The 14,036-nt window shown below is 45.9% G+C and overlaps 1 protein-coding gene across 1 annotated transcript in view; it reads right to left on the reverse strand.

Annotated features, from left to right (window-relative positions):
- The window catches only part of HYDIN (HYDIN, axonemal central pair apparatus protein), a 347,261-nt gene that overhangs the window by 21,399 nt on the left and 311,826 nt on the right, over positions 1-14,036 (reverse strand). The window contains 10 exon segments of the mRNA XM_027516055.1: positions 1,175-1,344; positions 1,818-2,039; positions 2,568-2,775; positions 3,461-3,608; positions 6,035-6,200; positions 7,231-7,369; positions 8,112-8,324; positions 9,671-9,878; positions 10,671-10,768; positions 12,961-13,121. Of these exon segments, the coding sequence (XP_027371856.1) occupies positions 1,175-1,344; positions 1,818-2,039; positions 2,568-2,775; positions 3,461-3,608; positions 6,035-6,200; positions 7,231-7,369; positions 8,112-8,324; positions 9,671-9,878; positions 10,671-10,768; positions 12,961-13,121 (1,733 nt within the window).

A 14,036-nucleotide genomic window follows, 5' to 3' on the forward strand; every position in this document is an offset into this window, starting at 1 on the left:
AAAGGGTGGGTGGGATGAATTGGGAGATTGAGATGGACATATACACACTACTATATATAAAACGTAACCAACGAGAACCTTCCGTATAGCACAAGGAGCTACATTAAATGCTCTGCAGGGATCTGAATGGGGAGGAAATCCAAAACAGAGGGGATGTATGTACACATACAGTTGATTTACTTTGCTATACAGCAGAAACCAATACAACATTGTAAAACAACTATGCTCCAATAAAAATTAATTTAAAAAAAAAAGGCAAAAAAAATTTCTTGAGGTCACACAGCTAGGGAAGAACTGGGATTTGAACCTGTGCTATTTGATATTTGATATGGTAGCCACTAGACATGTGGCTATTAAATTAAAATTAATTAAAATAAAAAATCCTGTTCCTTGGTGGCGTTAGGCACATTTCAAGGGCTCCATAACCACATGTAGCTACAGGCCGCCATATTGGACACTGCAGATAGACAATTTTTCTGAAACTGAAGTTTCAGTTCAATTGCAGCACACTGATCTAGAGAACTTTTAATAAACACAGGTCTCTGGGCCTGTCTCTGGAGATTCTGTTTTGTTAGGTCCGGAATAGGGCCCAGAAATCTGGATTGGAACATTCGACACAGGGATGGTACAGAGAGGCTGGATTTGAATCAGAGGGCTAAGGCTCAGTATGCTGCTGCTGCTGCTAAGTCACTTCAGTCGTGTCCGACTCTGTGCGACCCCATAGACGGCAGCCCACCAGGCTCCCCCATCCCTGGGAATCTCCAGGCAAGAACACTGGAGTGGGTTGCCATTGCCTTCTCCAAAGCTCAGTATAGATCTGCCTTTTATTGCCAGGTCACTCGCCCAAGAAATTAACTTTTTAACTCTCCAAATCTGAGTTCCCACATTTATTATGTGGGGAAAATAAAAGCAAGTCATCAAGCCTCTTGTCAGGTCACCTGGCATTGTCCTCCTCACTTCCAGAAGAGGATTTTTTTTTTTTTAAGCAGAGTAGTTCATGGCTATCCAAATATCAGTATTAGAAGTGAGGAAAAGATACTCAGGATTCATGCCCATCTGTGCTAGAGGCTCTCTTATAATCTTTTCTCTGTCTTGGCAGGACCTCAGCTGTGTGGAGGCTGTAGGACCCGCAGGAGTGGCAGAATCATCTGGAAGCTCTGGGAAGTCTGCTTACCTCATAGCTGTCTCCTCCTTGTTTGTGACAAGCAGGGTTTGCTTGTATGGGGGCATGCCAGCTTGGTAGATGAAGCAGGTGCCAAAGTTGTAGCTGGTGAAGGAGAAATGGACAGCTGGGCTCACAGCAAAGCCTGAGATGGTGCATGTAAATGTTGGACCGTGGCTGATCTGTCGGGGAGAGAATGTCCAGTAGAGATGACAGGGAGAAGTGAGAGAAAAGGGCCCTTACACCCTCAGGTGAAGGAGGGAAGCAGTCAGGTGCTTTAAAAGAATTCAGGTCCCAGGACTCCATGTGCAGAATCTCTACAGAGATTCTGATTCAGAGATTCTGATTCAGGCTCTAAGTTTCTTTAAGGAAACCAAGGTGGATGATTCTGCAACCAGGCCCCACATTGGCTCTTGAATCATTGCAGCAATAATTCAGCTCAAAGGCAGAGGGGTATGCAGAGACCTGTCAGTTCCCACCCAACATCTGCTTCCTGGGGCTTCCTCATTAGCAGGACTCCGATTGGCTGCCAACTTGCCTGGGAAACATGCTTGACTTCCCATCCTGCCTTGCAGCTAAGGGTGGACATCGGACACAGTTCTCAAGACAGAATGCTGTGAGTGCATTCAGTGTCGGACAATGTTAAATGCCTCACCTTGATTTTGAGTTCCAGACCCTTCAAGACACATTTCTTTAATGGCCGGAAAGACAGGGAGGCGTGTGCACTCTGCCCCACGTCCACACTGCCGTCGGTGGGTGAAAATTCCAAGTACTGTAGCAGGGATCTGGGGCCAGACAGCTCTGCCTGGAAGCTGAAGTTGAACTTTCCAGTGTTGATAAAGCTGAATTCACACTGGACACACTCATTCAATTCCACCTGAGGGAGAACAGAGCTGTATGTTGAGTGAGTGCAAACCATGGTTCCCTTCTCTGGAGTCAGGGTATGTAACGTGTTGGGGGAAATACCCTTTGGGAAGCAGTGACAACCCATGGTGTTAGTGAGCTGAGTGAGTATCATTAGCATAATGCAGCCAGAGTCCAGCAGGAGCTACAAAGTGCTGGAGTCCTTCCTATCTGAAGAGGAAGATGACAGCTGAATTCTTAGAGATCACTTAGGAGGTAGCAAAACCTCCTTCCTGTATGTTTAAGATAAGCATTCTTCCCCTTCCCTACCATCTCTCTGCCCCCTGAAAAGTAAAATAAGAAAAGCTTTCTTATCATATCATGCGAAAAGCTTTCTTTTCGCATCAGAGCCATACACAGTCTGGTTTGGAGCTGCTGCTGGTTTGTTTCTGTTCTCCTGATCTCCCTGGCGTTTGAAACAGAGCTTCTTCGAATGCTCGCATGCACTGCTTTTCCCAGCCAGTGTGGAAGCAGAGAGAGCAGGGCCCTCTCACACCTTTACCTCATAGAAGTTGACAATGGTAGTCTGGTTGGGAGTCAGGAGAGTGACGGAGCCGTTCCTGTCCTTGCATTTGACCTCCACGTTCACAGAGTAGCCCTCAGCCTTGACATTTAAGGTCAGAGGGTGGGCTTTCTTTTTCACATTGCAGATCAAATTAAAGTTCACATCTCCTTCTTTCTTCGGTGTGAAGAAAATATCAATTGGGAACCTGGTTGGGGAAGACGACAGCAGATTGGGTAACTAGACCAATCTGTTAAAGAAGCTGAAGAAGATAAGCCCCATGGATCAACATGCACTAGGAGGGGAAGGCAGCCTAACTCCAAATCAGGGTGAATTTTCCAGGCACGGCAGGCCACTGCTTTAGGGATTCACAAACACAGTGGACAGTGTGGAGAAGAATATAAACATAAGAAAATACTGAGAAAAAGTGCTTAAAGTTCTCAGTGTTCTACGACTCATCATGAAAATTATCAACAGGGGATAAGCAGGACAGAGATGGAACTGTAATGTCTCAATTTTAGAGTTGGCAGAGACTTCAGAGATGGGACACTCTGCTAAGTTGCTTCAGTAGTATCTGACTCTTTGTGACGCTATGGACTATAGCCCGCCAGGCTCCTCTGTCTATGGGATTCTCCAGGCAAGAATACTGGAAAGGGTTGCCATGCCCTCCTCCAGGAGATCTTCTTGACCCAGGGATCAAACCCACATCTCTTCTGTCTCCTAAACTGGCAAGTGGGTTCTTTACCACTAGCTTCAACTGGGAAGCTCCAAATTTTAGAGTTGGGAGAGACTTCAGAGACGGGGCACTCTAAAGGAACCTGATTCTCCCGGCTCGTAGGCCTGAGACCCCTGCCATTGGGCAAGGGCAGTCCTAGGGGCTTCCTTTCTTTTACCTGGACAGTGGGGGGACCCAGCCTTCCATGGGACATACAACCAGGCTGTTGCTGAAAGCTTCAGAATACCGGGAGGTGTCCTGGAAGGCAAAATGGAACTCCTGCTCCTCCTTGTTGATGATCTTCACAGTCTCCCTGGCTTCCCGGCCTGAGGAGGAAACACTACCCTCAGAGGAGGCCTCGTGCCTGCTCCTGACGCACCTCAGCAAGCGAGAGGAAGCCTGCTTAGAAGGGATTCTCCAGCTTCTTTTCTTCCCTCTGCCAAGCTCCTCAGCCTTTGGCTACCTCTCTTCCTTCTTTTTACTCTACAAGTGTTCTTCCTCTCAAGGCGCTCCAGCTTTTCCTTCTAAAACTGTACCCCATCAACTGTCTGCTCCTCGTAGGTGGCCACTCAGCCTGGGTTGTAGCTCTCCTGGGATCCTGCTTGCTCCTTTAGACTCAATGCCTTCCTGCTTTTGTTAATGGGGGCTTGCAGGCCCCTCTGCTCTGCCATATCTCTATGAATCATCTGTGCGTCGGACTCACTTGAATTAAATTTCAGGTGTGTCATGGGTGTCCTGACAGGGCCCTGACCAACGTGTCTCTTATCGCTAGCTTCCTTTTTCTTACTTTCCTTGACTACTGTGGAGCATTTATTTTTCTACATAAACTTTAGAATCACTTTACCAAATTCTGCCCTTAACTCAATCCTTTAGGATTAAGGTTGCCAGGTTTAGTAAACAATTTTTTTTAGTATAAGTATGTCCCAAATATTGCACGGGACATATTTATACTAAACAATCATTCCTTGTTATCTGAAATTCAAATTAAACTGTGCATCCTGTGTTTTCTTAGACAACACTAGCTGGGATTTTATTGAGAACTTGATTAAATTTGTATTTAATTTTTGGGAGAATGGACAAATGTTCAGATTTTGCTTGAGGGCATTTTAATAACATTTTATAGTTTTATTCATATAGGTCCTGTGCTTTTCTTGTTACATTTATCCCTAGCTATTATATAGGTCATATCAGTATTGAACGGAATTTTCTGTTTGTTTCTAGCTGCTTATTGCTAAAAGAAAGAGAAACCATTGATTTTTGCATACGACTTGCAAACAGCCACTTCCTAAATTATCCTGCTGATTCTAGAAGTTTGTTTTGCTTTTCTCTAGAGTCTCTTGAGCTTATCTGTGTATGCTGTCATTAGCAATAGCATAATGAGATAATTTTGTCTCTTTTTTCCCAATGTTTATGCCAATTATTTAATTTTCTTATTTTATTGTACTTGCTAAAATCACTAACCAAGTGTCCAATAATGACAGTGACAGTGACCATTCTTGCCTAATTCCTGACTTTAACTGAAGTGACTTCAGTGGTTTATTACCAGGTAATATTTGCCTCTTGATTTTGGTTAATCTTTATTCAAGTTTTTTCCCCTCTATTCCCATTTTACTACTAGAGTTTTTGTTGAGAATGTCTGCTGAATTTTTGGCAATGACTCTGGTATATGCCAATACCTGGTTCTTCTTTAATCTGGTGATGTAATAATTATATTGAAATGCACCACCATTGCATTCCTAAATTGTCTTCTTATTATTCTTATGCTACATTGCCCACTTACTTGTTCAAAACCTGATTAATGCCACAATCTCCTCCTATCTATTATATGTATCAGTGTAAGAAATGTATGGAAATAATACACACCATACGGTTCACAATGGTTTCCTCTGATGGAAAGGGAAAAATGAGGGAGGCGGGCAGTGATTATTATATTTTTCCTTATACAACACCACATTGATTGACTTATAAAGAATTCTACTTTTATAACTAGCCTAATGAATTACTAAAACAAATCCTCTGACTTGGGTTGTACTTCTCACACACACACACACACACACACACACACCATCACATCCATGTGACAGCGTCACAGTATTATAGGGGGACTTGTCCATCATTTCCTTTATTTCAAGTCTCTGCCCAAATGTCACCTTCCCACTGCCCGCTGGCACTCCTTTTCCCCCGACTCTATTTTATTCTTTGGAACACTTATCCACACCTGACCTGCTACATATTTCACCTTCTCATTTCTTGGTCGCCTGCTTCCTGCTACTAGAATGTAACCATCATGAAGATCAGGACATGGGCTTTGTCCTCTGTATTCCCAGCTCACAGAGGAGTGCCTGGCTCCCATGTGGGGCTCAACAATATTTGCTGAACTGGGCAAGAGTGTGAAAGGATGGCAGAGGGGTGTGACCACTGTGGGCCACAGTCTGGGGGCACATGCAAGTAGGATGGGGCTAGTATGGGGCTCTGGGGATAAACTAGTCAATCCAGACCCCAAGGGAATCTTCCAAGTAGGCTCTGCAGCAAGCTCCCCCAATGTTCTTAGGTTATTAGTGTGTGGGTTTAGAAGACACTTGATGGAAATTAGATTGAGAAGTTAAATATTCTGTGGCCCTGTGAATAGCAAAAAGAGGCCCTCTGACATGCTTCTAGAAGATACCAGGAAGAGTTCCCCTGCTAGGGGGAACACCCCTCCCCCACAGGTCATGCCAACTCTAAAATATACAAACCAGCGGGGCAGCCTTACCAATGAGGAGACAACTGAAGTTGATATGTGACTTGTCCAAATTGATGAGAGGGTCAGTGGCTTTGCCTACCAGCAGGAAAGGGACTGTAATGTTGTGCTCGGGGATTAAGAAAGTCCAGAACGCCTCTGAGATGTCCAGATGGGAAGGTGTGAACTGGAAGATGACCTAAGAAGACAGTTTGGAGCACGGTGGTTAGAGGCGCTTCCGTGTGTGCGCCCCACGTACCTTAAAGGCATGCCAGCCCTGGGGCTGTGCCAGGTGACATTACCAGGTCATCACTTCCTCTCCCCTGTCTTTGTAAGGGCACGTAAGTTTGGCTGTACCAGTAACATCCATGTCTGTGTGCCCAGTCCACCAAGTATTTCTAAGGGCATCTGCCTCGCTCATTTCTATTTCTAAGGCTCTGCTGGCTAGGCTGCCATGTCTTGGGATAGCATGTAAAAATGGAAAGATTCAGGTAGAATTCGGAATTTTCCTGAAAAGTTCGGGAGAACTGGCAACCCTGGGCTCACTGCTGTGTGTGGTGATTTGTCGCCAGAGAAGCACTGTGGCCAGCCAACCCTGGTGCCCACCATTCCCTGTCATTGACCCTTGGCCTGTGCTCTCCATTTTTATGATCTTTCTGAAGGCATCTCAATTCGTAATCTTTGTCTCATGGATTTATTTCTGCCCCCAATATTCTCTGTAGAATTTATAGGACACGGGGCCCACAGAGCTGCTTTGGCCAGCAAGATTGTATTTCTTTAAATCTGACCCTCTACTCTAAATCACTGTGTAGACATTAGGATTCAATCGTGGGACATGACTCTGCTGTTCTCTTTTGCCCTTTGGCCTGACCAAGTAAAGATACATCTCTGTTCTCTCACGGCTGTCAGTCCCTGGACAAAAATAACTCGGCTCCTTGCTACTGCATGAGTCCTAGAGTCCCCAGGCACTGGTGTCCAGCTCTCTTGTCCTTGCTTTTGAAATATCAATTTTTAAAACTTCTGTCTCTCCACGGCCAACCAAGATGGCTCAGCTTTGTCCTGTTCACGAGGACTGGCTAACACACAGTAACCACCCTAGAAACACTTGTCGACGGACACAGCCTCAGGCCGCTCTCCCTAACTCTACCCACGCTCTGCAGCACACCTGCTCTGCAGAGGCGGATGGGATGAATAAAGCCCTGGGTCGAGCGGTCCCCATTCACACATACCTCAGCTTTCTTTTCAGGGAGGATGAGGCCCTTCTCTGTAAGGCACGTGAAGGCTGGAGGGTTCTGGAGACTTTCAATTTCTTCAGAGACCCAGGAGAAGGCGTAGGCGCTACTGGTTGGGTTTAGTATTGTAAAGGTCCTGCCCCAGGGGAAGAAGCGACAGCAGAAAGTGAGAGAGGGGCTTGCGGATTAAGAGAAACCTTTCTAGACTATTCCCTAGCACAGTCCCCTTATGTGGGGATCAGAACTGTTTTGGCCACTTCGTTATGTAGAAACAAAAACCGCATCTCACTTGGGGGTCCCACGTGTGGCTCTAGTTCTGGACTTTGGAGTAATAACACCACCAAGGGCCCTTCTGTCCCAGTGATCCTCTGTGGTCTAGGTGGTGGTCAGGGATCATGCTTTATGTCTTTCAAATTTCCTGAGTGTCAAAACTAAGGAGACAGAAATCCACTTCCTCACTGGAAAAATTCTCTCAAGTCAACCCCTAGGATAGCAAGCGTGCTTCTAGCTGTCAGTCTAGCTTGCCTCTCTGAATTTTTACCTCCGGGTTTTTAGAAAGATGAACTGATATGAACTCAACTAGTACAAACCCAGGAGAAGGCAATGGCACCCCACTCCAGTACTCTTGCCTGGAAAATCCCATGGACGGAGGAGCCTGGTAGGTTGCAGTCCATGGGGTCGCTAAGAGTTGGACATGACTGAGCGACTTCACTTTCATTTTTCACTTTTATGCATTGGAGAAGGAAATGGCAGCCCACTCCAGTATTCTTGCCTGGAGAATCACAGGGATGGCAGAACCTGGTGGGCTGCTGTCTATGGGGTCGTACAGAGTCGGAAACGACTGAAGCGACTTAGCAGTGCAAACCCACACCACTCACCGGAGATTCTTCCCTCCTATGCCCACGCTGGTGAACTCAATCACCCGGGTGTTTGGATCCAGAGCCCCACCACTAGGCCCTCGGAGGTCTGGGTTGCGCCGATGACCAATGATGTAGTCTGAATCTTTCAGGTCAAAATGGCAGATGGGCAGGGAGCTCCGCCCTTTGGCTGACAGGACTGGGCCATGCTCTCCGGGTGGCAGGTTAGGAATCCTGAGAGAATAAGGTTATTTTGATCTATTTTTAACTCTTTAATCAGTTCTTGCTTTCATGGCTGGAAATGGATATGACACCCACGAGAATGTGAGCTCCATGAGCACAGAGAATGGGTCTGTCTGGTTGACAACAAAACCGCAGTGCCTTGAGGCATACATGATACATAGTAGGTATTCACTAATTAATCGTGACAGGGATAAATACATGCATGGGCTGAGTACAGGGAGCCTGAATTCTGGTTCCTTCTGGGTGCCTCAGAAAAGACCCTGATGCTGGGAAAGATTGAAGGCAGGAGAAGGGGTCAACAGAGGACGAGATGGTTGGATGACATCACCAACTCGATGGACATGAGTTTGAGCAAGCTCCAGGAGATGGTAAAGGACAGGGAAGCCTAGCGTGCTGCAATCCATGGGGTCGCAAAGAGTCGGACACGACCGAGTGACTGAACAACAGCTTGCCTTATTTTGGCCTCAAGTTAACTTCCTTTACCAATGGTGAGAAAACCTCCCTGCTATAAAGTCAGCACAGAGTCTTTCCCTCTGGGCTCTTTCATTGGCATCTAATGGGATAGGAAAAAGGACCCAGGCATCCTTAAGAAAACAAAACAAAAAACTACCCTGAGCTCCCTGGAGAAGGTGAACGAGATGTGAGCAGACCTCTATCCCCAGCACTGAGCTCAGGGGGCCCAGGTGTGGGAAGGGTCTCTGCAGGTGTGACTGCATGCTTTCCACAGGTCTTATGGTTCACGTAGGTCTCTGCCACCCCATGCCACGGGTCACAGACTTCCTCTAAGGCAGGTGTCCTCCGTGGAGCCCCCAGGGACTTTCATTGCCAGATATTATTGGATCAGCTCTCCTTTACCTGACCTAGACTCCATGTGCTCCTCTCTTCCTATGTTCCAGGCCCACCTCCTCCGTCACCACCACCACCGGATGCTTAACTGTACTTACTGTGCGCCGGGCACCGTTCTAAGCTCTTCACTTGAATTAGCTCATTTCGTTTTCACAACTCTACAGAGTGGGTACTGTTATTTGCATTTTACATAGGAGGAAACTGAGCCTCAGAAGAGGTAAAGGAAAGCTTTTCCAAGGCCATGCTTGCCCAGGACTGGGGCCCAGCTGGCTGCCCACCATTCTGTGGCCCCAGTGGAATCCTGTGTGTAGCTGGGAAGGGGCAGGTGGGCAGGAGGCAGGGTCCACAGAGGGTGGATGAACAATACAAAAGACCAGACTCCTCCCGTTCTCCAGAGGGAAATGTGGTAGTGTGGGGCTCTAGATGGGGCTGGGGTGAAAGAATGGTGGTCGTGGTGGGACGGAAGAGGGGTTAGGAGAGAGTCTCCTTACTGGCAGAAAAGATTGCTCTCGAAGTCTCCAACTTCCAGTGGGGAGAATTTTACTTTGAGCTTCTGAGTCTTCCCCACTGGCACGATACCCGAGATGGGCTCCACAGAGAAGGGTGGCAGGGAAGTTTCGTTCCAGTGGTCCAGGGCACTGTCCACCGTGCTGAGCGTGTGCAGCGTGGCCTGGCTAAGCTGGTCTTTTTGGGAGAAACCTGGGGGCAGATAAGAGGGCCAGTGATGTTCTGCATTTGCAGTGGGGGGGCGGTGATGGCAGCCCACTCATATAGGGCCTTAGGCACCCTCTACGGGGTCTGTGGGCTCACCTCTCCTAGCCAGTATACTTGACTTTGGGCCCCACGGGTAAGGAATTAGCTGTGTCTCACAGAAGATTCATGAAACATACTTCTATTAATTACATCAGGTTTTCAAGTGTTTTTCCTTTTTACTCAAGGGTATGGGTCAAGTAGATGTCTGTGGGTCATCTGCCTTAAGAATAATGGGCTGTGAAATAATTTTTTGGAGAATCATTGCTTTAAAGCAGGGGTTCACAATCTGGAGTGTCCATGAAAAAGAGTCCACTGGAAAGAGTCCATGGGAATTTCCAAACTGAAAGAGTAGTATTGGACATTTGCCCACCAAGGGTTGGGTTCTCTTCACATGTACCAACTGCAAATTGGGCCTGGGTGTGTGTTTTCCTGGGGAGTCAGTTCACAAGTTTCATCAGCTTCTCCAAGAGTCTGTGATTTCTAGAAGGTTAAGATCTAAAAGAAAAGACTCCGAGGGATCTGTGAGAGGGGGTACCAGCTTTGTGGGGCCCAAGGAGGCAGAGTTCAGTTCTGGAGTTTCTTGGGCCCCTTTGGCTCTGCAGACGCTAGGGGGCCTCTGCTCTGCTTCTTTGCTGCCAAGGGGGCGGTTGGAGCAGTGCTTGCTTCTCCGTGAACCAGACTCTTCTACTAATTGGGGACCCAGCTCAAGCCCTGGGTTTTACCTGTCAGCTCACTTACCTTGGTTGTCTGGCATGGCAAAGCTGACAGCCTTTGCTGTCTCTTCTGAGATCCAGTTGAATTCCAGCTGCACTTTTCCTGAATTAATCAGTTCAAACCTGCAAACAGATCAGGGAACGGATGTGAGAAACATGTTGAAGACAGTTTTTGTCCTGTCTGCACATCATCTGTGCCATTAACTTTTTTTTAAAGTCAAGTCACTTTGTTTCCTAAATGTTTAGTCAAAGGCAATTTTATTTGAAATCAAGCATGTGATTTAAAATTATAGTTCCTTCTAAAACACAAAAATATATACATAGCTATTACAAGCCAAAGAATCCAGATGTTTAGCTCTTCATTCGTCTTGCGTACCCCTGCACACTGTGCCTTGAGCTCTCAGCCTGCATCGTGGTCATCCTGAAAAATTCCCACGGGAGAGGAAACAAAATCCATTCATAAGACAGTATCTCCCTCGGGTGCAAACTCTAAGGCCTCTACCTTCCGGAATTACTTTCCCCCAGAAACAATGTCCTCACGGTCAGAAATCATTTGACCTCCGCCTGAGGTGTCTTCACTGGCTGAGCTACTGACTTGTCTCAGATTCTGAATTAGCGAATCCTCGTCTTGCCTCAAGTTTTCCTGCTCTGTGGTAAGAACTGGGAGACAGAAGCTTTTTCTGGAGTCACTGTTAAACGTGATCACAGACAGTCACAAGGGGATGATTCAAGGAAATGGTTGTGCAAGTGAGAGAAAAACACACACATTCTTCCGAGTTTTAGGGGAGAAGTGGGAGCTGGGACTCGGGGGCAGGGGGAATAGGTCCAAGGGAGGGGCTGAAGGGTTAGATTCCCGATATCCAGTCCAGGTAGACCATGCAGCTGTGCATGAAGTCAAGTGTTTTGGCCTCAGGGGCTTGTGTGAATCTATGAGCACTGGTCTTTAGGCTAAAGCAAATTTTTATGAAGGGGAGAAATCTCAGCGGCACAGGATACTTCCAGTAGAAACACTCTTGGTTTAGGCCCAGGGTTTACAGAACAAACATTTCTGTAAAGGTTTTGGGCATCATGAGCCAGAGGTCTCCACAGTAGCTGCTCCCTTTGCTGGGGAAGCAGCCTTGGATAATAGACAAATGAGCATGACTGTGTGCCCACACAACATACAGCATAACTGTATCTACAAAAATAAGCAGCTGCTCAGTTTGGGCCATGGGCCAGAGTTTGGTGATCTCCATGGTAGGTGAAATGGCCACCAGCAGAAGATCCCACTTCCTGTCTCCTAGCTTTTGGTTCTATAATAATTTGAGAGGATACATTAAGGGCCAAAGTGCATAATGAGTTGAACAATTAATTACCAATTTTTACAAAATAGAAATGTCAGTGGTTTACACTTTTGTGTTTGTAATTCTCAAAGAAGAGTCACAGGCCTTCTCTCTGCCTGAAGGCCCTTTTTCTCACTTCACCTGGCCACCTCTTATTTGTCCTCTGAAGTTCAGCTGGTCCACCACTTTAGGAAGCCTTCCCAGACACTTGTCTCTCGCCATATCTTGGTCTGCTTTTGGGATGCTTATTGCAAACCAAGAACACTGGACTGTAACCATCAATTCAACCATTTTCACCCTTTCCCCAACACCCACTGTGAGCTCTTTGAGAGCAGGACCCATGCATCCTTGTACCAACTGAGTGTGAATAAAGGGTTAACATAACCCCTTCTCCTTCTAAGTACAGTTTTGACTTTGAATTAGTTTTTGAGTTCTGTGTCCCTGGAAGCCTGATAAGAGAGAAATGTCATCTATATTATGAGACAACTTTGTTTACAGTAAAAATGACCCTTGATTGCTAACTTGTGTCGGGGCTGGGAGAAATCATGATACCTGGAGAGAAGCCATAGCACTGGGGTTTTCTGAGTGTAGTGACTTGCAGGAATCCTGGAAGCTATAGCCATGGAGTGCTTGTGAGAAATGTTGGCTTCTGTTGCTAAGATGAACCTTTTGCCTACCAACATGGATACTGTCTGAGCTGTCACTTGGGGCAGGGGGTTGGGCAATAAGAATAGTTTTTGGGTGGTGATATGGACCATTGCAAGGACTGTTCCCACTGAAGCTGAATCAAGTCTACATCTTGATTTCAAGTGTGAACTTGAATAGTTTTGTGGGTCTGAGTGTTTCATTGGACCTACGAAGACCCTCTGGTGTGTGCTACACAGACGTTATGTCTGGTCTGTGCTGTCGTGGACACGGAATAAATGTTTGAGTGAGTGAATGATGGAATGAAAGGACTGCTCTAAGAGGGTCAGGAGGCTTCTGATGACTCACTCAAACACTCGAGTCTGGTAAACCAGGGTTTCCTTAAAGTGCACATCGGTAGTCTGGCACTTATATGAGGCGAAATTCACGTGGGCACTGATTTGCAGCTGCAGTTCTCGATAGTTCTCTTCTAGGACTGAGTAAGCCGGCTCGGGATCAGTCTCTATCACCTGCAACAAAGACAGCCATGTCCTCAGTGATGCAGAGCCAGCTACCTCATAGGAATGATGGGGAGATGAGACAGTGCTTCATCCTACCCATGCAAGCGAGCACCAGCCCACAAACCCAAGTTCCAGGATACCTGATGAGGTCAAACCTAAAACGACTCATAAACGGGAAAGGAAGAAACTGAATAACACAAAATTACTGAGAGCATCACGACTGCACAGGCATGAGTTTTGGGGTCAGATACACTCCAAAAAAGGTTAAAAAAAAAAAAAAGGAATCATGAAGATAGGAACAGATATTAATAAAACAGAAAATAAATCTAAAACAGAGAGGATCAGTGAAACTAAAAGCTGTTTATTTGAAAAGATTAAGAAAAACTCTGGTGAGAATGATCAAGAAGAATAAAAGAAAGACAGAATAAAAATAACCAATATCAAATGAAAAAGGAGACATCACTGTCTACCCTACAGATACTTAAACATGATAAAAAATATTATGAATAATTTTATGAAGATACATATGAAAACTTAGTTGAAGAGAAAATTCCTAGAAAAATAATTTAATAAAACAGACTCAAGGGACTTCCCTGGTGGCCCAGTGGTTAAGAATCCACTTGCAATGCAAGGGATGCAGGTTCGATCCCTCGTCAGGGAACTAAGGTCCCACATGCCACAGGCAACTAAAGCCTACACACCACAACTAGAGAGAAGCCCTCACAGTGCAACAATAGATCCCATAACAAAGAGCCTGCGTGATACAGCTAAGACCCAATGCAGCCAAATAAATAAATATTAAGAAAAGGACTCAAAACAAATTTAAAAAATCCTAAAGAGTCTTATTAATATTAAAGAAACTGAGCAGTAGCCAAAAAAAAAAAAAAAAAAAAATCTCTAAAAAGACCTAAAAAGCGACTTTCA

Source organism: Bos indicus x Bos taurus, chromosome 18 (assembly GCF_003369695.1).
Source record: "Bos indicus x Bos taurus breed Angus x Brahman F1 hybrid chromosome 18, Bos_hybrid_MaternalHap_v2.0, whole genome shotgun sequence".
In the NCBI taxonomy this organism is placed as follows: Eukaryota; Metazoa; Chordata; class Mammalia; order Artiodactyla; family Bovidae; genus Bos; species Bos indicus x Bos taurus.